Here is a 23,687-nt window from a genome sequence, read left to right as displayed (position 1 = left end):
CGGGATAGAGCTGGACTCGATCACCTTGGTAGCGCACCTCTCCGAGGAACGCGCTCGCCTGTTGCTGAACTGTCTGAGGGAGCTCGACAGCAAACTAGTGGTCCCACTGAAGTTCTTTCAGAAGCTCCTGGGGCATATGGCATCCGCAGCCGCCGTCACGCCGCTCGGATTGCTCCATATGAGACCAATTCAGCACTGGCTTCACGATCGGGTCCCAAGATGCGCATGGCACGCGGGCACACACCGGGTCTCTGTTACTGCGCTGTGTCGCCACGCCCTCAGCCCTTGGAACGACCCCTCGTTCCTACAGGCCGGTGTGCCTCTAGGACAGGCGTCCAGCCATGTTGTTGTTTCAACGGATGCTTCCAACACGGGTTGGGGGGCCGTGTGTCGCGGGACTTGCGGCTGGGGGCCTGTGGAAAGGCACCCAGTTGCATTGGCATATCAATCGCCTAGAGCTGCTGGCAGTGTTCCTCGCTCTCCACCACTTTTTATCGGTGCTGGAGCGGCAACACGTGCTGGTCAAGACGGAGAGTACGGCGGCGGCGGCGTATATCAACCGCTTGGGGGGTATGCGCTCTCGCCGCATGTCTCAGCTCGCCCGCCGTCTGCTCCTCTGGAGTCACCCGCGGCTGAAATCGCTGCGCGCCATTCACGTTCCAGGCACGCTCAATCGTGCAGCCGATGCGCTCTCACGACAGCTGTTACGCCCTGGAGAATGGAGACTCCACCCCGAGTCTGTTCAGCTGATATGGGCGTGATTCGGGGAGGCCCAGATCGATCTGTTTGCTTCCCCCGAGAACGCTCATTGCTAGTTGTTTTTTTTCCTGACCGAGGGCTCTCTCAGCACGGATGCACTGGCCCACAGCTGGCCTCGGGGCATGCGCAAGTATGCGTTTCCCCCAGTGAGCCTGCTCGCGCAGTTAATGTGCAAGGTCAGGGAGGACGAGGAACAGGTTCTGCTAGTTGCGCCCCTTTGGCCCAACCGGACCTGGATATCAGAGCTCTCGCGACGGCCCTCCCCTGGCGGATCCCTTTGAGAGAGGACCTACTCTCTCAGGGACAGGGCACCATCTGGCACCCTCGCCCCGATCTTTGGAACCTCCACGTGTGGTCCTTAGACGCGAGGAAGACTTAGGTAACCTACCGACTGCGGTGGTTAATACTATCACTCAGGCTAGAGCCCCCTCCACGAGGCGCGCCTACGCCCTGAAGTGGAGTCTATTCACTGAATGGTGCGTCTCTCGCAGAGAAGACCCCCGAAACTGCCAGATTAGTGTTGTGCTCTCTTTCCTTCAAGAGAAGTTGGACAGCAGGCTGTCGCCCTCCACTCTCAAGGTTTACGTGGCCACCATCTCCGCTTATCATAACGCGGTAGCTGGCGGCACCGTGGGAAAGCATAACCTCATCATCCGGTTCCTTAGGGGTGCTAGGCGAATTAATCCATCTCGCCCCCCTCTCATGCCCTCTTGGGATTTTGCCCTCGTTCTCACGAGTTTGCGAGCAGATCACTTTGAGCCACTCGAATCAGTATCTCTAAGATTTCTGTCCCTGAAGCTCTGCTGGTTGCGTTGGCCTCCATCAAGAGGGTCGGGGACCTGGAGGCATTTTCGGTCAGTGACTCGTGCCTGGAATTCGGGCCGGATTACTCTCACGTCATCCTGAGACCCCGCCCGGGTTATGTGCCCAAGGTTCCTACCTTTAGAGATCAGGTAGTGAACCTGCAAGCGCTGCCCCCGGAGGAGGCAGACCCAGCCCTTTCTTTACTTTGTCCAGTTCGCGCTCTGCGCATTTATGTGGACCGTACTCAGAACTTTAGATCATCTGAGCAGCTCTTTGTCTGTTATGGCGGTCGGCAGCAGGGAAGTGCCGTATCGAAACAAAGATTATCCCACTGGATTGTGGATGCCATTTCACTCGCTTATTTGAGTCGAGGTCAGCTGTGTCCCCCAGAGCGTTGCATCCTCTTGGGCGCGTACACGCGGCGCCTCTCTAACAGACATCTGTAGAGCTGCGGGCTGGGCGACACCCAACACATTTGCAAGGTTTTACAATCTGCGAGTGGAGCCGGTTTCCTCAAGGGTATTAGGTAACCCTTTGGTGATTGAGGAAACAACTCGGTAGGGTGTTGAGACACGCTTGCTGCGCCATTTTCCCTAACACAGAGATACGTGCGCCCTTTTATCTGTCAGTAAAGTTCCCCGTCAGGTGAGCCCTGCAGATTCCTCCATGGCCCACAGCACTGACTCAGCGGAGGAGTCACTTGCTGGCCCACTACGTTGTAGGTCTGCCTGCTGGTCAGCCTGCGTTTTGGGTATAGGTGCCTGCAATGCGTGATCCCCACTAGGCGATCCCATATGCTTATTCCGCCACGGTTAAGTCCCCCCCCTGGGCGGACCCGTGTGTTCCCTCTCCGCTAACCACTTTTTTGCTATGCGTACTCCCCCTTTTTTTAGGGCTAGTCCATATGTAAATTCTGCCATCTATCCCCCCTTGGGTAACGGATGGCCTCCGCAGCGTCCTCCCTATTGGGATTGCACGCTTCCCAACGTACTGTTGTATTTTCCTAGAATTATCTAGATGCTCACGACCTCCCAAAAATATATATCTAAATCCGTAAGACTTCTGTTGAAGTTGGATAAATTAGGGCCAGGGACACGTTGGAGGACCGCACTTCCCATGATGTGGGTGCGTCACGCTTGTTTGACTATCCCCTCATCGGGGGCGTTGGTAAGGTGCAGTCATTATGGCGCTTTCCATAATTCTCCCATTCGTGGATTTCAATCAATCCACTCTATGGCACTGAAGTTCCCCAACCGAAGGGGAACATTCGAGGTTACAGAAGTAACCCTTCGTTCCCCGAGGAGAGGAACGGAAGTGCCATACTCCGTCGCCATAATGACTGTCCCTTAGCTGTTTGAAAGTCTCTTCAGCTTAAAAGGATGGCGTTTGCTCGCTTCGGGTGTGCTTATATGCTGGGATAATTGGCAATGCAGCATACCTGCGCAAGCTTACGCTGCCAATACATTTTCATTCATTGGCCCGTTCAATACACTCCAGACAAGCGGCTTCTGATCCGAATCCTCCCATTCGTGGATTTCAATCAATCCACTCTATGGTACTTCCGTTCCCCTCCTCGGGGAACGAAGGGTTACTTCTGTAACCTCGAACGTTACTCCTATCATAAATAGCAGACAAATGGTATAAACAGACAGCACACGCACTTTAAATTATTTTAATTTAGCTTTACTGTATGTATGAATTTGTTTTAAACGGGTTGTTTTTCTTCCAGTCACATATATTAAATGTTTAAATATCTATTACATGTATGGTACTGCTTATATTATTTCACCATCTGTACACCAATATAAGTAGTAAATGTGCGTGTCCGTCGGTGGGGCTGTGTCGGTGTGGTCATGTGGGCTGGTGTGGCTACAGTGCCAAGGCTGAATTTTTGTCCCAGTCCGCCCCTGGTAAAGATATTTGAATATTGGAAACTATTTAAACAACGTTTTTCACGTTGTATTTGATCAGGAACAGCAATGTAAAATTTATAAAAGATGTGTTTGGCCATTAATTTCTGAATGAAAAATTATCCTGCTGCCGAGGATTACGTGAGGAGATGATTGACAGGTCTGGTAACTAGGCAACATAACAGTCCGTTAAAGAGGAATAACGGTAGTTTGTCCTAAAGCTTGCGTTATACACTCTAAAGCACAGTTTCTTTAAGTAAGGTCATACTCTAAGGATGTCGTATAATAACGATAGGTCTTACCTTATCTAGGACGTGTCTTTTTCTCACCTCTTAAGAGCCAGAATAATCACGATGATCCTCGGTGACGGTAGCTGTTCAGAGCCGCGTACTGGCAAGAGTCTCAACGGCGACCAATAACGGAATATTGGATAAATCTAGCGAACAAAGTAGTTATTTGATACTCCTAGAGGACATTTCTGCGATAATTGACACACTTCTCTTGTCTACAGCTGACAGTGAAATGTCTGCTTACTCAAAGATGCACATCTTTCTTCCACCTTTGGAACTTCCGGTCACCAATCTCCATCTCGACAACAGATAAGCACTTTTTAATTAAACACAGGTAAAGAGCCTAGAATCTATGGTTATATATGTTATATTAGATTCTATGCTCTTTGGCATATCGGAGAGTGATGATTTATGTCAAGAGGGAAGGTGTTACATCACTTGTTTCTAGAAACCCATATTAGAAATTGGTTATGTCACCACATACTTTTGAAGAGCCCTCCATTTTACCCATCCATCTGAAAATGAGTATGTTCCTCCATTTCTCAGTGAATATGGGCAGTGCGTTTAGGTGCATTTTAAGAAAATAGATTTATTAAACAGTTATATGTTATAATAATATTTTAGTCACTGAACATATTTAGACAATGGAAAGATAATACAATTAAATTCAAACAAACTATTGCAAAAAAATGCAAATATTCTCTTGATTTTTCCTCTTTTTTAAAATTAGTATTTAATATTTTTATCCAAAGAAGAGAGACACATAGCATGAGGCAAGCATATTTGAGCTCTGAAAACAGTGTTTTGCCTTTTAAAGTAAATTTTATATGATCAATTGTTGAATCTATATAATTATAGGCAAGTTAGAGAATATTTCATATATGTTGTAGTAAGTTACTTTAGTCAGGCCCGTAGCCAGCCTGGTAAAAGGAGTGGTTGTTTTTCCCAAAAAAAGTGAAACTTTTTGCAGTTATTCGCCTCATTTTTTATTTATTTATTAGGCTTAAATACTGCCTTTTAAGACATTTTCAGCACTGTTTTTTTGCTGGATTAGCTTGTCGGATGGTCATCATACCACACTATTTGATGTGTAAAAATATTTCCAAAAAATTTAGAATAAGAAATATGAAGAAAAAAAAAACACAAATTTAATACATCCTATATCATTAGAAAAAAAAGATCTGTTAAAGTTTTAAATTATTGGACTAATGTCATTTATTAGGCAAATATACTGAGCAGCACATTCAACTTTCCTCAGTCAGAATTTGAGAGGGGTCTGGATGCAGACCTGGTGCAGTGCAATCTGAGCTGCATCCAATGCTATTTAATGCGCTCACCTAACCCCACCCGTCACTGTGACGTCCCTCACTCCATTGAGTGCACTGTGTCTGACATTGCATTGCTGATTGATGCAATCTCAGCTTGCATCATAAAGGCTGCATCCAGATACCATTGCAGAATTTGGAAATTTGAATATTGAATAATTAAAGCATCATTTATTAATTTTCTTTTCAGCTTAGTCCCTTTATTAACCTTCCAGCTGCAGCCCATCACTGGGAAACACCCATCACACTAATACACTACGGCCAATTTAGCTTACCAAATGTACCTGTACCGCATGTGTTTGGACTTGTGGGGGAAACCAGAGCACTTGGAGGAAACCCATTTGAACACAGGGAGAACATGCAAACTCCACACAGAAACGCCAACTGACTCAGCCGAGGCTCAAACCGGCGACCGTCTTGAGGCAAGACATGTGGTACAGGTGAATTGGGTAAGCTAAAAGTGTCCATAGTGTATGAGTGTGAATGAGAGTATATGGGTGCCTTCCAGTGATGGGTTGCAGCTAGAAGGGCATCTGCCGCATAAAACATGTGCTTGATAAGTTGGGGGTTCATTCCACTGTGGCGACCCAGATCAACAAAGGAACTAAGCCGAAAATAAACTAAATGAATGAATAAAGTAGAGCAGGGGTGTCCAAACTCGGCCCTGAGGGCCAGTGTCCAGAAGAGTTTAGCTCCAACCCTAATCAGACACACCTGAACAGCTAATTAAGCTCTTACTAGATATACTAGAAACTTCCTGGCAAGTTAGTTGAAGCAAGTTGGAGATAAACTCTCCATGACACCGGCCCTCCAGGCCCGAGCTTGGACACCCCGGATGTAGAACTTGATGATTTTTCTAGCCTCTTTTGTAAAAAATTGTACATTTGAAAATTCATGGATAACAACAACAGCCAAATTATTAATTAACTTTAATATGGGCCACTTTTGGTGCTTCACACTTTTTTCTATTGGTCATTTTTTTTCTTTCAAGAATAAGGTCCAAGACTTCTAAAAGTTACTTGTGGAATGTTTTCTCTATTTAACAACAGTACAGGTCAGTGGTGAAAGATGACTTCACTTATGTCAGATTCCGCATGGTCTTAAAGCCTTTGATAGGTTAAACATTACATGATGCATCAATATTGTTCTGTAAAGGCTAAATTGAGTCTGCCGGCTGTAAAACAGATCTTCTCTGTGTTGTTTTGTGTTGTGTTCACACTTATTGTCAGATTAACACACAGATAAAGTAGTTCAGGCATGTTTTGAGAGCATTACAGTCCAAATCAAATCAAATCACTTTTATTGTTACATCATCAGCAGCACGTGTGCTATGATTAGTGTAAAGCTTAGGTGCTGGCTCCACACTGTACAAAATACAGATGCAAATAAAATGACAGACAAAATACAGACAGTCCAAAAAAAAAAAAAAAAAAAAAAAAACAGGACAATGTAAAATTGACAGTGATATGTACAATGAATATGCCGTATCACTATGCTGAAGGATTTGACTTCTGTTAATGCAAGGAGCCGGTGTGAAGAACAAAGAGCAAGAGTCAGAGATACAATTTATTGAAGACAATAGTCAGAACTGTCAGAACTTATGATTAATTTGATTCAGCTTAAAAGATTAAGGCAACCAGGATTGTTTACAGTGTAGTAAAGTTTTCATAGAGCCTATTTCTAATTTTAATATATTGAAAGTTGTAATTTACTACTTTATTTTCTTTGCAGCATTATGTTGTTTATTAGTGTATTAAATAAAATGTTTAAAGTATTAAATTAATGCTTATGTGCCTGACTTAACCTTAACAAACAAATCATAATATTGCATTGGATTATGATCCACTTACATTGTGTTTACAGAATTTGTACTAATTACAATTTGTGACCCAGTGTGTGAAAACCAGGCCACAACTAATTCTGAGATAAAGTTTGATTGTAGCCATTCATTTCCCTGTGATTTCAGTTGTTGACATTGTTTTACTCAGTTAATATTAAATACATATATTATTAGTATTTTCACAGCCTGTTTTTTATTTCATGTATGAAACGAAAAAAAAATGACTCCAGCTCCAGCTTTCACAGACTGGGTCACATTTTTAACATTATTTATCAATTAACCTAAATATTGTTGATAATAATTACACTGCCATTTCAATGCCGGCTTCGGGAGAGACTTGGGGTACGAAGAACTGTCTGACTGCTTTGATTTTTGCGAGCTCTGTCATTGCGGGAATGCTGCTCTCCAGAGGCATGTTGTCCCACAGACCACCATGAGCCACAGAGAACGCTCTCCGGCAGTTGGCTTAATAACAATTTCCAGCACTCTGCAGCCAGGTATCTGTTTCCTCCCACTCGCTGCAGTATTTTTTCAGTCGCTTGCGTTTAAACTCTGAAATTTTAAGACGCGGAGGGTTAGCGGAAACATCTGCCATTACTCTCTGTCAAGACTTGACAGACTCTGCACAACAGACCCGCCCACCTCACGAAACAAAAACCAATCAAACTAACGATGACGTATGAAGTATTACCCAATCAAGAGTAGGAAATGAGGCATCTTCATAAAACGCATGTGGGATGATTTGCATAAAAAATATACATTTAAAAATGATAAAAAATACGGGACAGAACCATGCCTGTCAACATTGGGATGTGAAAATAAAGGATATGGCCACCATAATATGGGATTCCCCCAACACCCCCCCCCCCCTAAAAATATCCCCAAATTACTAAATATGTTCATTTGGAGCTGTTTCATTGTAAATAAACAGTTAAATGGTCAGTAATATGTTTGAAAATGATTATTAACAAAAGAAAAATAAATATATACATTAGCAACAAATACATTAGCAAACAGTTCAGCTTATTAAAATGAATATCTATTATAATGAAACAGAATCAAGCTATCAATCTCACTAGCCATTTCTCCACTGTATAACTTACACATTCTGATTAAAGAGCAACGAATGAATCTCTCATTTATTTAAGATTTTTTTATTAGATTAAATAAGAGGTGTCACTTTAAAAATGCTCACATCTAATCTTATAATGAAAGCATTCGACTGCTTTCCTAACTTTTTATGCTCATTTAAGACGAAATTAGTTGTGTTTGGAACCCCCCCACCCCCACCAAGATCGACATCTTTATATGTTATTATCATTAATTATGTGTGTATGTCTGTTTAAACATGCACATAAAAGCCAGACCATCTGTTTATCACTATGGAGCACGTCAGCTGACAGTCATGGACCATTAAATTATATGACTGTTGTGAGGATTGTATAGGATGAGCGACGGCACCTGTAATCAAAAGGAAATGGAATCGCGCCGTTTTTAATATTTATTTATAAGTGTTTTCATTCCTAAACAAAGTGAAAGCACAGAAGACTCGCGTTTTAGAGCAAGAACTGTAAAATACGGGAGAATCCCGGGAAAAACGGGAGGGTTCACAGGTATGGACAGAACCCGTCCTGTATTGATTCAAAACGGGACGATTCCGTATTTTAAGGGACAGGTGGCAACCCTATCCTCATCTTCCCTTAACCACTTTAATTCTATCCATTATTATGTTGATGATGTTTTCAAAACACTTTATTTTTCTATTTTCTCCCTCTTTTCTTTTTGACACCTAAAATACACATATATTGATTGATTGACAAAACGCCTGCAAGCAATTCAATGAGCGCCGCCATTTTGAAAAGGTCAAAAAAGCTCTTCCACTGCCTGCAGTGTCATGAAAATCCACAAGAGGGCAAAATACACGTATCAGACTATATACAACAGGCTTTCAATCAAAAGAGTGATCAGGTTTATAATATACAGATCTTAGAAACTTGTGTATTAAAGATAATACGCGCTGCTTTATAGGGTAAAGGTCACAGACCCTCAGGAAAGATGACTCGTTGCTTAGCAACAGCAGAACGCGTTCTAACGGTTGTAGAGAGTCTGCAGACAAGCACAAACTCAGCTTCAGTAATCTGCTGGAACCAGAAATGAAGGTTGATTGTGAAAGTTGCTCTCGGTCGATAAACACATCGAGCAAAACAGTTGAAAGATTTCAGACGATGTCTACAAGACCTTTCAAGATTCTAGCGGAAATGGAAAGTTTTAAGACCGTGATGGGTAAGTCCAGACACTAAGAACACATGTGTTTTGTATTTGCCTGTTTTATATGTCAGATTTTTGATACTAAAACTCTATTTTTACACTCTAAAATAACTTGTGTACTTATTTTGGATTAATAAATACAACCATGCAATATTACACTGCCGTGAGCGCATCAGACGGTCGCTTTTAACCGTTTGTGTGTACATTCAGGTGCTGCTGTTTAGCCAAAATATGGCGATCATAAGTCGATAACCTGACGGTACGGTAGTGAATATAAATGCAGATGCAGTGTTTTAGAGAACAACATCAGTCTAATACTATAAAACACCAGAGTAAAATGCAGATAACCTACTAAGTCTTTCTTGAGTCAGAGTCAAACTCTTCCTAATGAATATATAATGATATACAGGCCTTTAGCTAGCCTGGGGGAAATGGGGCTTTCTTTTCTCTAAATGTAGACCTTTTACAGTTATTAGCCTTATGTTTCTCTTAATAATGAGATTATAATACTGCACTTTAGTGACATTTCAAGCACTATTTTGAGCTGGATCAGCTTGATGGATGGTCATCATAATAGCACTTTTTGAGGTACCAAAAGCATTTGCTAAATAAATCGAATGAAGAAGTATGATAAAAATATTATTTTAAAAATACAAATTTATTATAACCTTTTGGGGCTTGTGTGGCCACAGTCATAGACAGCACATTTTAGCTCTTAGGTGGCTGTTTAAAATACTTTGAATGTTTTATATTTTGTTTCAGACATACAGTGTCATCCTGCAACTGTTTTGCAGCATATGAAATGTCCCAAACCCTATTTTTGAACTGTCCAAAATGGGAAAAAATGTTGTTTTTACTCTCTGAGAGTCATTTTTCTATGTTATATATGCATTAAAAACAGTCAGGAGAAAGTGTTTATGTAAATTTAGACCACGAGTCCACATATATGGACATCAGGTTTCTCTAAAAGTACATCATATCAAAAGATGATACTTAGATGTTTATTCTAATTAGGTTCCATTAAGCCCAAAAAGCAAAGAGAAATAAAAAAATGCATGTAAAAACACCTTGAGCCTTAAGAGGATATTATATGTAACTTTTAAAAAGAGTTAAATGAGAAATGGTCGTCTGTCATCTTTGGGAAAATTATAAACTGATCAGCACATTCAACTTTCTTCAGCCAGAATTCGGCCTTCTAAAGCATAATATTAATTTACTTTTATTAAGAGCTCATGCTTGGGACAATTCTGGATCATATGTCAGCGACGAGGGGTCTTTCAAACCACTTTAACGCCCCCTGGCTACGGGCCTGATTTATAATGTATAATAGTGAAAATGTTCATTTTAATACACTAACAGCTATACTAATAATAAATGACTATTCAATTGTACAAAAATGTGACTCAGGACCCAGGTCTTATGTTTGCAATAGCCAAACTACATTACAAATACAGGCCCGTAGCCAGCCTGGTGAAAGGGGTGGCTCTTTTTTTCTCAAAATGTGGACATTTTTGCAGTCTTAAAGCATTTTTCAACAGGTTATTTTCACAATTTATGGTGATGTAGCAGCCAAAATAGGACAAATGAGCTCATGTATTGGACAAATCCTGCACCTTTTCCATTGAGATGTGGGTCTTTCAAACCAGCCAAACCCCCCACTCTGGCTACGGGCCTGAAATATGACAAAAGCAGGAGAATATTATGATCATGTTTCATGAAGATTATTTACAGACCTGCCGCTGTAAATGTATAAAAACTCAGTGTTTGATGTTTATAATCTGCACCGCTAAGAACTTAATTTGACAATTTAAAAAGTGATTTTGTCAATGTTTGTATTTTTTATGAATTAATGACAATAAAAATCATGATTTAGATTAAGAGTTTAATGTTTGTTGTGTTTTAATCCACAGTTAAAGGTGAAGGAGAGAAGTGGAAAGAGGATGATGCTTTTCACAGTGTTTTAGGTGAAGGTAAACCATATTCTCTACGGATACGCATCAAAGTTGCAGATCGGAAGAACATAAGAGTGGGCGCCGACACAGAGGCGTCCAGCTCAGGTCAGTCCACTCTTTATGACTGGAGAAATACTGGAAAACTGGAGCACTGCTGCCATTTGTTAAATCCCAGAGTAAAATAAATGGCAATTATTGAAATAACTGATTATTAATAATTCATTATTGACTGTAATCCACATCAGGAGGAAGAGGAGTGAAGAGGAAAGCGGATGATGATTTGCAGAGTGTTTCTGACGGAGTCAAACCATATGCTCCGCGGAAACGCATCAGAGCTGCAGAGACGTCCAGCGATGAGAACAGCAGCTCAGGTCAGTTTCCCGTTACAGAATCACACTTTTCTACAGTTTCATCACTTAAAATTCATAATACATAATCAGTTAGCTGCTAAAGCAATGGCAGAAATACACTGTATGTGTGAAAATTATCCACTTTTATCTGTGCCAAAAAATCATTTAAATAGGGCGACGCGGTGTTGCAGTGGGTAGCATGTTCGCCTCACAGATAGAAGGTCGCTGGTTCAAACCTCGGCTGAGTCAGTTGGTGTTTCTGTGTGGAGTTTGCATGTTCTCCCCGTGTTGGCGTGGGTTTCCTCCGGGTGCTCCGGGTTCCCCCACAGTCCAAACTATTTTCTACAATGTAGATTGTGTCAAAGCAGCTTAACATAGAAGTTGTAGTAAATTGAAACTGTGTCAGTCCAGTTTTCAGAGTTGAAAAGCTTCATTACTGGCATAAAAAAATAAATGATTGTTTAGATTAAGAGTGTATTGTTCATTGTGTTGTCATCCACATTAGGAGGAAGAGGAGAGAAGCGGAAAGCAGATGATGCTTTTCAGAGTGTTTCTGGTGGAGGCAAACCATCTGCCCACCAGAAACGCATCAAAGTTGCAGAGCTGGAGAACACAAGTGTAGACGCCGACACAGAGGCGTCCAGCTCAGGTCAGTCCACTCTTTATGACTGGAGAAATACTGGAAAACTGGAGCACTGCTGCCATTTGTTAAATCCCAGAGTAAAATAAATGGCAATTAATGAAATAATCGATCATTAATAATTCATTATTGACTGTAATCCACATCAGGAGGAAGAGGAGTGAAGAGGAAAGCGGATGATGGTTTGCAGAGTGATTCTGATGGAGTCAAACCATACGCTCTGCGGAAACGCATCAAAGCTGCAGAGACGTCCAGCGATGAGAACAGCAGCTCAGGTCAGTCTCCCGTCACACTCTTCTACAGTTGTATGAGCATATATTTGTCAGCTTAAAGGCACAGTGCACGACGACACAAAGCAGCAGAGCTTTTATTATGCCACAGTCCACCGCGTCTGGTTCTTCAGCTCGTGATCAGGTGTGCTGTTTTACATTTCAGGCTTCTGTTATAATGCTGCTCTGTGCAGTCAAATAAAACACAAACATATTAAAACCTCGCTAGACAAACAGAGCAGAAATAGAGGATGTGTGACGTCATTAGCATGAACACACACACTGGCTGTGTCTAAAATCACACACTTCCATACTAAACAGTACATTAAGACAGTACGTGAGCCGAGTAGTATGTCTAAATTCACAGTATTTGACAAACAGCATGTGAGAAGTACCCGGATGACCTACTACTACTGGAGAGATTCGGAAGTGGGCATCCAGTGGACGCTACTCTATCCCATAATGCATATATTGTGCCTTTAAAACTGTGAACGATGCAGTATTGTGCAAAGTATTTCTCAGTAGTGCTTCATGACAAAACATCTGGAAACTAGTAGCACTGCTGCCATTTGAACAGATCCCCAAATACAATAAATGCCAATCAATGAAAGAACTGAGCATTAATAATGCATTGTTTACTGTAATCCACAGAAGCTCCAAGAGCACAGAAGAGGAAGGCTAGATGTCTGGATCAGAACACAGCTGCTGCAAAACGAGTGAAAACAGCACATATCCAAAATGGCGGCAGCAGCAGTGGCGGGAAAACTGCAGCAGAAGACAGCAGCTCAGGTCAGTGTGCTTTAGGAAGCTGTAGGGGCGCCATATGGACATATATGATGATATCACAATATTTTAAGGGATATCCTGATTCACGATTTGATCAAAATTTCTGTGATGTTGGTTTTATTTAACATTTTTCAAGCTGTCATATTATCTGAACATTTGTTTTGAGTTATTTTAGTCACAGGAACTAAACTATGAAAAATAAACTAAACTAAGAAAACTATGAATGTGCGCTCTAATCCGCTAATGCAGTGAATTAATTCAGCTTATTTTATTGTTTCAATGATCTTTTACTCTCTTAAATGTGATTTTCTCCATATTTAGATATTTGAATCCTCAGATAGCACAACAGAAATCTGCCATGAAGTAATAAAACATGATTGATTAATTGAAGAGTGTATTGTTCATTGTGTTGTCATCCACATAAGGAGGAAGAGGAGAGAAGCGGAAAGCAGATGATGCTTTTCAGAGTGTTTCTGGTGGAGGCAAACCATCTGCCCGCCGGAAACGCATCAGAGTTGCAGAGCAGGAGAACACAAGTGTAGATGCCGACACAGAGGCGTCCAGCTCAGGTCAGTCCACTCTTTATGACTGAAGAAATACTGGAAAACTGGAGCACTGCTGCCATTTGTTAAATCCCAGAGTAAAATAAATGCCAATATTGAAATAACCGATTATTAATAATTCATTATTGACTGTAATCCACAGAAGTTCCAAGAGGACAGAAGAGAAAGGCTGGATTTCTGGATCAGGACAGCAGAAATCAAGACACAGTTGCTGCAAAACGAATGAAAACAGCACAGATCCAACATGGCGGCAGCAGCAGTGGGAAAACTGCAGCAGAAAACAGCAGCTCAGTTGAAGACAGCAGCTCAGCTGAAGACAGCAGCTCAGCTGAAGACAGCAGCTCAGCTGAAGACAGCAGCTCAGCTGAAGACAGCAGCTCAGCTGAAGACAGCAGATCAGTTGAAGACAGCAGATCAGTTGAAGACAGCAGATCAGTTGAAGACAGCAGATCAGCTAAAGACAGCAGATCAGCTGAAGACAGCAGATCAGTTGAAGACAGCAGATCAGTTGAAGGCAGCAGATCAGTTGAAGACAGCAGATCAGCTAAAGACAGCAGATCAGCTGAAGACAGCAGATCAGTTGAAGACAGCAGATCAGTTGAAGGCAGCAGATCAGTTGAAGACAGCAGATCAGCTAAAGACAGCAGATCAGTTGAAGACAGCAGTTCAGTTAAAGACAGCAGCTCAGGTTCGTCTTCTGTCATGTTTTCTGTCTAATCTGCAGGGTTTTGTATTATTTTTCAGAGTTTTACAGAATTTTCTCACTATTAGATTAGAGCAGAAGAGTCACAGGAGTGAGCAATGTCATAAATGTGATGTATTTCTCTTCAGGATCTTTACTTGACAGATATGTGCTTGGAGAGAAGCTGGGAGAGGGACGCCATGGCACTGTCTATTTGGCTACACGGAAATCTGACGGCCAGAAGGTAACATTCACTTCATTTGTGTGTTTGTGTGTGTGTGTGTGTGTGCGTGTGTGTATGTATGTGTGTGTGTGTGCGTGTGTGTGATCAGACATCTCTCTGGTTGAAAAAGTTTTGACTTTATGCTTTCTTTGCAGGTTGCCATAAAAATTGTGATTAAGGATTATTATGGAGAGTTGTACCACGTGGTAAGTTTGCATTCAAATATCTGAAGAGAAGTGATGAACTCCATGTTTAGTCATGTTTTTATGTTGTGTATTGAAGGGTGCAAGTGTAAACAACACGCTTTATGGAAAAGACTGAAACTGGACGTGTTTAGTCATTTCCAGAAATCCTGTTTTGACTGAATATTAAAGAGTTTCTGGACATTTCTAATAATGGGGGTTATCAGCTTTTGCAGATGAACTGCGGAGCACAAAACCAGTCATAATGTCTGAAACTGAGATTTGTGGATCATCTGAAAGATCAGTAAAGAAGCTTTTCAATCATGTTTGCTTTGTTAGAACAATATTTGATGGAGATGCGGCTGTTTGACCATCTGGAAGGTGAAAAACATCTGAATATTGAGAAAATCAGCTTTAAAGTTAATAACTTAAACTAAGTCCTGCACATTTCCATGTAAACTACATATGATAATAATACTACACTGATAGGAAATGCACAAATATATACTGAAACTAAATCTTTAATTAAAGTCAGAATTTAGAGTTTTCCTAAAAATAAACCCACATGACAAAAGACTGGTGTAGTGGTCCAGGGTCACATGTAGTGTTGAGTTTGAGTTAATATGTGAACATAGCTCTGTTTCCATCCACCTGTTTCATGCACATTTAGGATTCTCACAATAACAATGCTGAAAACACCAAGATGCACAAACATGTTGTCATGCGCATAACTTACTAGGATAAACTTTATTCCAGAAGAAAAAAAAGTACATCAACTGCATCAGGAACATTTTTACCTGATAAACACTAGCATGGAGATTAAACAAGTCATGTGATTGTGTCAGAAGAGGTCATGTGATGATATCAATGTGTGTTCAGGGTCTTTGTGTCATTAATGTTGGTCTGCAGCTCTCGTGTCTGTCAGATTTGAAATGTTGATTGTAGATGGCCTCTGCTAGGGATGGTATCGTTAAGGTTTTATTGGCATTACTACTTTTATTGATAACACTTATTAGTTTAGTACTTTAACTGTTCTCTTATAAATCGTATTATTTTTAGGAAAAAAAACAATTGAACAGAATTAACAACACTTAATTTTATTATTACATTTATGCAAAATAAAGCAAAACCAATAAATGTAAAACAAATAAATACAGATTTTCCTGTAAAAGAATGCACAGCCGAGAACTGTGAAGGCTTTTATACTTGACGCACTCGCCGTTGTACTATTGGGCAGAAACATGAGCATTCCTCATGTGAGATTTCCCACTGTGCAGACGAATATCACAAATTAGAAAAGGTTGGTCAGTTAATTATTCTACTGTTAGTAATGTTTACTCAGCAATAATTCTCCAGAACCGATAGCAGAACCGTTAACGTCAGAGCTTTCCTATACTTCGATCTTTTATAATTTAGCTGCGATACTGATAAAGTACAGAGTTTCGGTACCCATCTCTAGCCTCAGTCCTCCGTCAGTCTGTCATCACAGTGCTTCAGTATTCTTCTTCTTCTGTTATTATTCCCTCCAGAACTGTCTTGAGCATCTGTCTGCGCTCCCGTCTCTAAAAGTCACCGCATTTACCGCGCTCATTGTGTTTGGTCTTGGTCTTCTGTGGCGAAACTCATTTCTCTGACTGATATTTGCCGCCAGTTTATAATTCAGTGATGATTTAATTCTCTTGGACTCATTGATGGAAACGCTGCTTGATTCTTTTATATGATCTGCCAGTTTTGCACATGAGTTTAATCAACATCTTTGGATGGAAACACAGCTATTGACACATTACAATGCCATTAATATATGAGACACTCACATCTAACCTTTTCCTGACTTGATTTTTCTCTAGGATGGATATTCTACATATGTGATCCCAGAAGCACGTCATATGATGATCCTCAAGAAACCTCCGCTCTGCCCGTACATCATAGAGCTGTACGAGTACGCCATGGAGGGAAGGAATAACTACCTGGTCATGGAGTACGCGTCCTCGTACATAACCTTGGGGAAGTTCATCACGGAGAACAATGGTTGCCTGAGTGAGAGTGTTGCCCGGCAGCTGATCGTGCAGCTCATTATTGCTGCACAGCACTGCATTGAGCATGGCATATTCCATGGGTCCATGAATCTAGAAAACATCCTGGTCAATCCAAAGACCCTGGAGCTCAAGCTGATTGATTTTGGCTACAGTTTTTATGTTTCAAAAGGCTGCTGGAGATGCCCCACTCTGGGTGAGTTGGCTTTTTAGTGCTGCTTATTAAAGGGAAAGTTCACACACATGAAGATAGCTTTAGTAATGAAAAATTCTCATGTCGTCCTGAACCCCTGAACACAAATTAAGACATTTTAGATGAAATCTGAGAGCTCTTTGAGTCTCCATAGACAGCAAAGGTCTATAAACGGACCCACAACATCCTTAAAACAGACCATATGACTTCAGTGGATCAATCAGAGCATTGTCAGATTCTGAGAATACTTGTATTTCCACATAAAGCCAAAATAACGACTTTATTGAACAGGTTCTCATCCTCAGTGTCAGTATATTGCGCACGTTCAGGAGAGCTCTGAGGCCTTCACGCATGTTGCTCTCAGTTGCACTGCTGATGTATCATCTCGTATGCGCCTGTGCTTTCTTCCAATCAGAGGAGGACATCAGCGGTGTACGTCACTGCACAGAGCTCTTCTAAGTGTGCGCAATATACTGACACTGAGGACAAGAAACTGTTCAATAAAGTCATGATTTCCAGTTAAACCACTGAAGGCATATATGGTCAGAGAGCTCTCGCGTTTCTTCTAAAACATCTTCATTTGTGTTCAGAAGCTGAATGAAGGTCTCAGGGGTTTAAGCTGTGTTATTAATAACAGAATGACATTTTTGGGTGAACTGACCCTTCATCTGTAACCTCCTGTGCATGTATGCTGATGTCAGGAAGGCAAAGATATTGTGAATTACTAACATGAAAATCTCTCACTTGCAGGAGTAACGAGATACCGTAAAAAGGAGGGGGAACCCTTCAGCTATATTTTTTCTGCTGTTAAAGCGCATGTCTGGGCTGTTAGACGAATGCTGTCATACATGGTCAACGGATATGGCTGTTTCTCCAGAGATGGAAGTCCACAATTTAACCCCAGTTTGTCAGCAGGTGAGAAAACAACACTACACATGGTGCAGCTCATGGGTGCCGCTGGGCCACTTATTTTCACTCAGCCCCACTAAATGGTTCACTACTATATTATCAGCTCAGTCCCCTTTAAATTTGATAAGAAAGCGACAGCAAACTTCAGCTCTTCTGTTTTCAACTAATTAGTCATTTAATCAGTAAAGCACAGCCGTGTGGAGTGAGAGCAGAAGCTGTGTTTATCAATAGATTGGTATAATATCTGCATATTTGCAGTTCTTTGCTGTAGAAACACTTGTATCACTTGTACCCCAATGGGTCATGGAGGAGCAGTCGGTTTCCCATGTATCTACAGTTTCCTCAACGCTCCTCTCATCATCACAGCTGTTTCCTCCAGTGAACATGTAACTCTTAACAAACAGTTTACTATGTTTATTTCACAATTAACTCTAAATATAAAGCTCATCACAGTGCATATGTCATTAACTAAAGCGTACCGTCATGCACAGCGTTAAACGGTGACAGAAGCGCTCAGTGTGTGCACTCACTTTAATATCGAGTGACATCAGAGTAAACATTATGTGTTGCATTTCTTATTTCCACTTATAATATGATTGTGAAATATGTAAATTAGCCTCTACGGCTTTAATATGTTCATATTTTGAATGAGAAAAGTGGCGTTTTATTTATTTAATACATGAAATAATGTACTTTTACAAAAGTGGTTTGTACCACAGTAAACAGGTGTGTTGAGCTGATTTCACTCATTCAGAACTCTATGTCTGTCTATGAAATACAATGGAATACAGCTTTAGTGTACAACCCTGCCGTATACGTCAAACTTAACATGTGTTATTAGGATATTATGTATAACAGTTGGACAGGAAACAGCTGGACATTACTGCCTCCATATGTCATCATGGCTCTAAATAAAAGCTCTCACTTTAAATTTAAAATCTTTTTTTAAACAAGTAATGTATAGTCAGTAGATTGCCGCATGGATTTTAAATGCAGAAGCAAAAGGCAAACAGTAATCCATTGATAATCCCACTTATTCCATGGTCATTTTCATAGACAAGTTAAAGTACTTTTGCAGGAGATTTGACTGAATCTCCGTCTGTTACGATTTGGTCGTGTGTTTGATATTATAGCTCATAGTAACGTGTGTTAGCTACCTCATCCATTTCTGACCGTATTTGCGACTTGGTTGATCCCCATTGCCTCCAGATAAAGCACACATCCAATGAAATGGTTATGGCTAATGTTTGCATGTGGCGCATTCATCTGGAACTGATTATAACTGACTGAAATTGGATTTAATGATTTCATTCCAGCAAATCAGAATCAAGAATTTCACCAGACCACTGAATAAATCTCTGTGTTGTATCATCATCGAGAGCATCCATGACTAACATGTTCTCTCTTTAATATTTCCACAGAGTGCCAGGATCTGTTGAGGCGGTTATACAGTTTCCACCCTGAAACAGGACCTGTTTTAGAGGAGATTTTAGAGCACGAGTGGTTCAGCATGACGTAGAGGCCATCAGCAGCAGGATACGGTTTCATTCTTCCTTGTTTGACGTTTGTCATTTGTTGTTTTCCGCTTCTGCTTCCCAAATTCTGCACTTCCTCCTGCGAGGGATGCAGTCAGAGCTGCATGTAAATGAGGGCCTGTTGAAGCGTCTCCATTCGTCCATAAGCTCTAGACTGACAGCTCCTCCTCCAGCCAATCTGGTGAGGAAGGAAGCTGATGTCACTCTAATGGCGGCCGATGCGCACAGGCGACGCCGGAGATTGAGTGTTAGCGCTAATCCTCAGCTGGGGTAGAATGTGTCTGCGGCAGGACAGCATTAATAGTTTGAAATAAGGAAAGCAGGTTGATTGACGTTTAGACAGGACGTAGTGTTTTATTTGAACTGGGTTAGCACTGACTGTAGAGTAAATAGTCATATTAAGGGAAATAGTCACAGATTAATCAATCAAACTGCTGGATTTATTAGCATACTGGTGTGCTTTATTTCTCTAGCTGTAGGAGTAATAGTAAAAGATAAAGTCTGCATATCATTACTGTAGTGCGTCAATACTTTATAAAGACAGAAAGCCTAGTTTAGACAGTGGTCGTAGCTCTAACGGGACTTTAGGCAGGTTTAAGTGAGATAAGCGCATATAACAGGGGCGTCGTGGGCCGGTTTTGAAGGCGTTTTCTCTTTAACAGAGATAGGATGGGGTGGTGTAGATGGCGCTGGCGGGGCAGGATTATATGGGCGAATACGCTAGATATAAGAGCCTCCTGCCACAGACATATTTTAGCCCAGCGGTGGATTTCTCAGATCTGATGAGGATTATTTCTAGTGCTGCTGCTCACACCTTTCTGCTTTCTTCTTCTTCTCACTTGTTCTCCAAGCGAGCGCTGGATTTCTGCAAATGAGCTTTAACTTAAACCAGTAGCTGAAGGAGTTTAATGGGGACATTTTGAACAGCAGCGTTTGCTAAATAACAGCGGTTTAGTCAAGACTGGGATATTTAGATATAGGTTATGGACACAAGTGTAGTTTAGAGTATGACTTTAATAGATGTTTATTGATATTAATAAGCTTATTATTGATGATGTTTAGCTTATTTCTGCTTGTGTTCTTTAGATAATGTGCGTGCTTGTTTGGAGAAAATCTTTGGTCCTCATTGATGAAACATCATTAAATATTGGAGTAAGTTAGTGATAGTTAAAGGTTTGATAGTTAAACGTGTTCGTTAATGAAGTATAATCAGTCAGGGTTAGGGTTTAGAGTTAGACATGCACAACATAGAGGAGTAATCATCTTTACTAATGAGGACAAACCTCACTTCTTTCTTTCTTTCTTTCTTTCTTTCTTTCTTTCTTTCTTTCTTTCTTTCTTTCTTTCCTAAACACTTGACTTTTTGTTTTTAGAGTTAGGTTAGGGTTAGGATATGGTTAGGGTGTTTGTTAGGGTTATGGTTGGGTTAGGGTTTGGTTAGGGTTGGGTTATGGTTGGGTTATGGGTTAAGTAAGGTTTTTTTTTTTGCTTTGTGTTTGGTTTATTTAGTTTCTCCTCTTTCTTCTTCTCTGTCACTGTTGTGTGATCACTGCAGATTGTTATTTAAGAGCGATTGTTAATTATTATACACTTCTCTGTCCTCGCCTGTGCGCATTGGCCGTCATTTGAGTGACGTCAGCTTTTCTCCTCGCCTGATTGGCTGGAGAAGGAAGCTGTCAATCTAGAGCTAATAGGCCAATAGGGAGGCTTCAGCCGGCCCTCATTTGCACGCAGCTCTGACAGCGACACTCGCAGGAGGAAGTGCACAATGTGGGAAGCAGAAGCGGAAAACAGCATCATGTCAGAAAACAATGGAAGTATGAATTCCTGATGATCTGATTTGGTCACTGACCACATGTGTGCTGCTCTTCCTATCATTTCTGTGAAATTGAGACTGTACGCAGAGCGGCCTGCGAACCCCATGGAGTGTGTTGAAGCTGTTTTCTGATCAAACTGTAAACTATTGTCTTCAATAAATTGTATCTCTGACTCCTGCTCTTTGTTCATCACACCGGCTCCTTGCATTAACAGAAGTCAAATCCTTCAGCGTAGTGATACGGGACTGTAATGCACTCAAAACATGCCTGAACTACTTCATCTGTGTGTTGATCTGACAATAAGTGTGAACACAACACAAAACAACACAGAGAAGATCTGTTTTACACACTGCAGACTCAATTTAGCCTTTATAGAACAATATTGATGCATCCTGTAATGTTTAAAGCACATTGCCCTGCCATTTGTGTGACTATAATGTGAAATATAAGAGTGTGTTGACTGTGATTTGAGTAATCCTACTGTAATATCTACTGAACTAGCGCCAGGGATTTCCCAATTTCTGACCAGCAAATGTTGAGCTTTAGCCACAGAACAATGGTTAGAATGGAAATGTCTTCATTTCACAACAGTTTTTAACAACACTCAGAAAATATTGTGAAAGTTTTGTGGAAACTGTAATGGAAACACACTTATGCTTCAGTTTGTGCTAGAGTTACATTCACACAGCACAGTACACTTAAATATTAGCTAATAAGTGAAGTGAACTAGCTAGTGTTCCCAGTTCTCCCAACAATGAAAGATCTGCCATCCTTTACTCAAGTGAAAATATGTTGAAGAATGCTGCACTCATTGACATCTATAGTGTTGTCTTTGCTACTAGAAGTCGATGAGTGCCAGCTAGCAGCATTCTTCAAAATATCTTCACTTGTGTTCAATAAACTTGAGTAAACGAGGTAAGGTTTATCAGTCTGAAATTGCAGCGGCACCTACAAACAGATATACAGTGAGAGTAAAAAGTATTTGATCCCTTGCTGATTTTGTTGGTTTGCCCACTAATAAAGACATGATCATTCTGTACTTTTAATGGTAGATGTATTCTAACATGGAGAGACAGAATATCAAAAAGAAAATCTAGAAAAAAACTTTAAAGAAAATATTTTAATTAATCTGTATTATATATATATATCTTTTTTTTTTACATCTCCCACTATGCATACACACTTTAAAACCCACCTTTTTATTCTTATTCTTTTTTACTTTTTCAATATATTGTAGTGTATACTGTTTAATAACCAATTTACATTATTTAATAAATAAATAGGCGGCATTAGTTTGCACCCTCTCATGGTTGGTACGCACAATATACAGCCGTACGGCTGCAGACGCCATTGCTCTCATCTTTCCAACAGAGTTTGTTCTATTAAAAGCCTGTCCTGCTTATTCAAATGTGTCATAATATTAACAGTTTAATATAGGCTTCTCTGAAACTGTGAATACTTAACTTAAATTTTATTTAGGCTACATTATTTTTTTACCAAACCAACACAATCTCACGGCAACTCGTGCTTTGGCACTGAAGCATAGGCCTATAGTGGACTTGTTTTGAAGAACTTCACTACAAAAGTTGTTCGTTATTCTTTTTAACTAGTAGTTAACTGGCCAACGACAAATACACAACAATTAAGATACAAATTATAGCTGACGAAATTCCTTTTAAAAAGATTTTTTATTTTCCAAGAAACATATATGAATTATATTTTTGTTTGTACCCGTCCAACCCTTGACTCTGCATTCTGCTGCTAATTCTGAGTACTTGCGCCGCTGCCATTTCCTCCTCCCATGGCACAGTCAGCTCAATCACCAGAACCTTCTTAGCCGCTGCTGACCAAATCACTGCGTCTGGTCTTAGAGTTGTTTGTGTGATCTCCGAGTGAAAGATAAGCTGAGAGTCCAAGTCAACGCGCATCTCCCACCTCTTTCCAGGCATGAGCAGGCACCTTGTTCTCTCTGTACCTGTGATATGCCCCCCTTCTCCTGGTCTGAGGAACCTAATATTTGGCAGAGGACATGCTGATGTTGCGTTTGCTTGTACTCTGCATTTTTCAAGATGTTCTGCCAGCTTTCTTAGCACCTGGTTGTGCCACCGTCTAAAACGGCCCTGTGCCAGTGCAACGTTGCATCCCGACAGGATAAGTTGCAGGCCTGCATTGGCTTTATCGCATTGGGGGCATTTGTCTTCAGATCCAAATCATTGGGAAAGGTTACGGGGGCAGGGGAGGGTATCGTATGCTGCTCTTACGAGAAAACTCAGGCGTGACTGCGGAGTTCGCCAAATATCTGCCCAGGATATGGCCCTGTTCAAGACATCCTCCCAGCAGGTCCATGCTCCTTGCTT

The 23,687-nt window shown here is 41.0% G+C and overlaps 1 protein-coding gene across 1 annotated transcript; it reads left to right on the top strand.

Annotated features, from left to right (window-relative positions):
- The first annotated feature begins 9,109 nt into the window (after positions 1–9,109).
- Positions 9,110–21,509, top strand: LOC110438304 (uncharacterized). Its single transcript, XM_021469706.3, has 13 exons — positions 9,110–9,211; positions 11,107–11,253; positions 11,394–11,519; positions 12,004–12,147; positions 12,288–12,413; positions 13,059–13,196; positions 13,619–13,762; positions 13,899–14,444; positions 14,588–14,682; positions 14,817–14,867; positions 16,691–17,072; positions 17,820–17,984; positions 19,400–21,509. Exons 1-13 carry the CDS (start codon positions 9,154–9,156, stop codon positions 19,495–19,497), a joined length of 2,220 nt encoding a protein of 739 aa, XP_021325381.3. The 5' UTR covers positions 9,110–9,153; the 3' UTR covers positions 19,498–21,509.
- The last annotated feature ends 2,178 nt before the right edge of the window (positions 21,510–23,687 follow it).

The sequence above is a fragment of the Danio rerio genome, chromosome 22, assembly GCF_049306965.1.
Source record: "Danio rerio strain Tuebingen ecotype United States chromosome 22, GRCz12tu, whole genome shotgun sequence".
Taxonomy (NCBI): domain Eukaryota; kingdom Metazoa; phylum Chordata; class Actinopteri; order Cypriniformes; family Danionidae; genus Danio; species Danio rerio.
Note: the sequence above shows the minus strand (reverse complement) of the source record. Positions and strands in the feature narration are given on the sequence as shown.

What these genes read in the sequence shown, in the direction of transcription:
- LOC110438304 (XM_021469706.3), top strand. Translation starts at nt 9,154, where the DNA reads ATGTCTACAAGACCTTTCAAGATTCTAGCGGAAATGGAAAGTTTTAAG. An exon ending in AGTTAAAGACAGCAGCTCAG is followed by an intron (nt 14,445 to 14,587) that starts GTTCGTCTTCTG and finishes ATTTCTCTTCAG; the next exon opens with GATCTTTACTTGACAGATAT. An exon ending in TAACCCCAGTTTGTCAGCAG is followed by an intron (nt 17,985 to 19,399) that starts GTGAGAAAACAA and finishes ATATTTCCACAG; the next exon opens with AGTGCCAGGATCTGTTGAGG.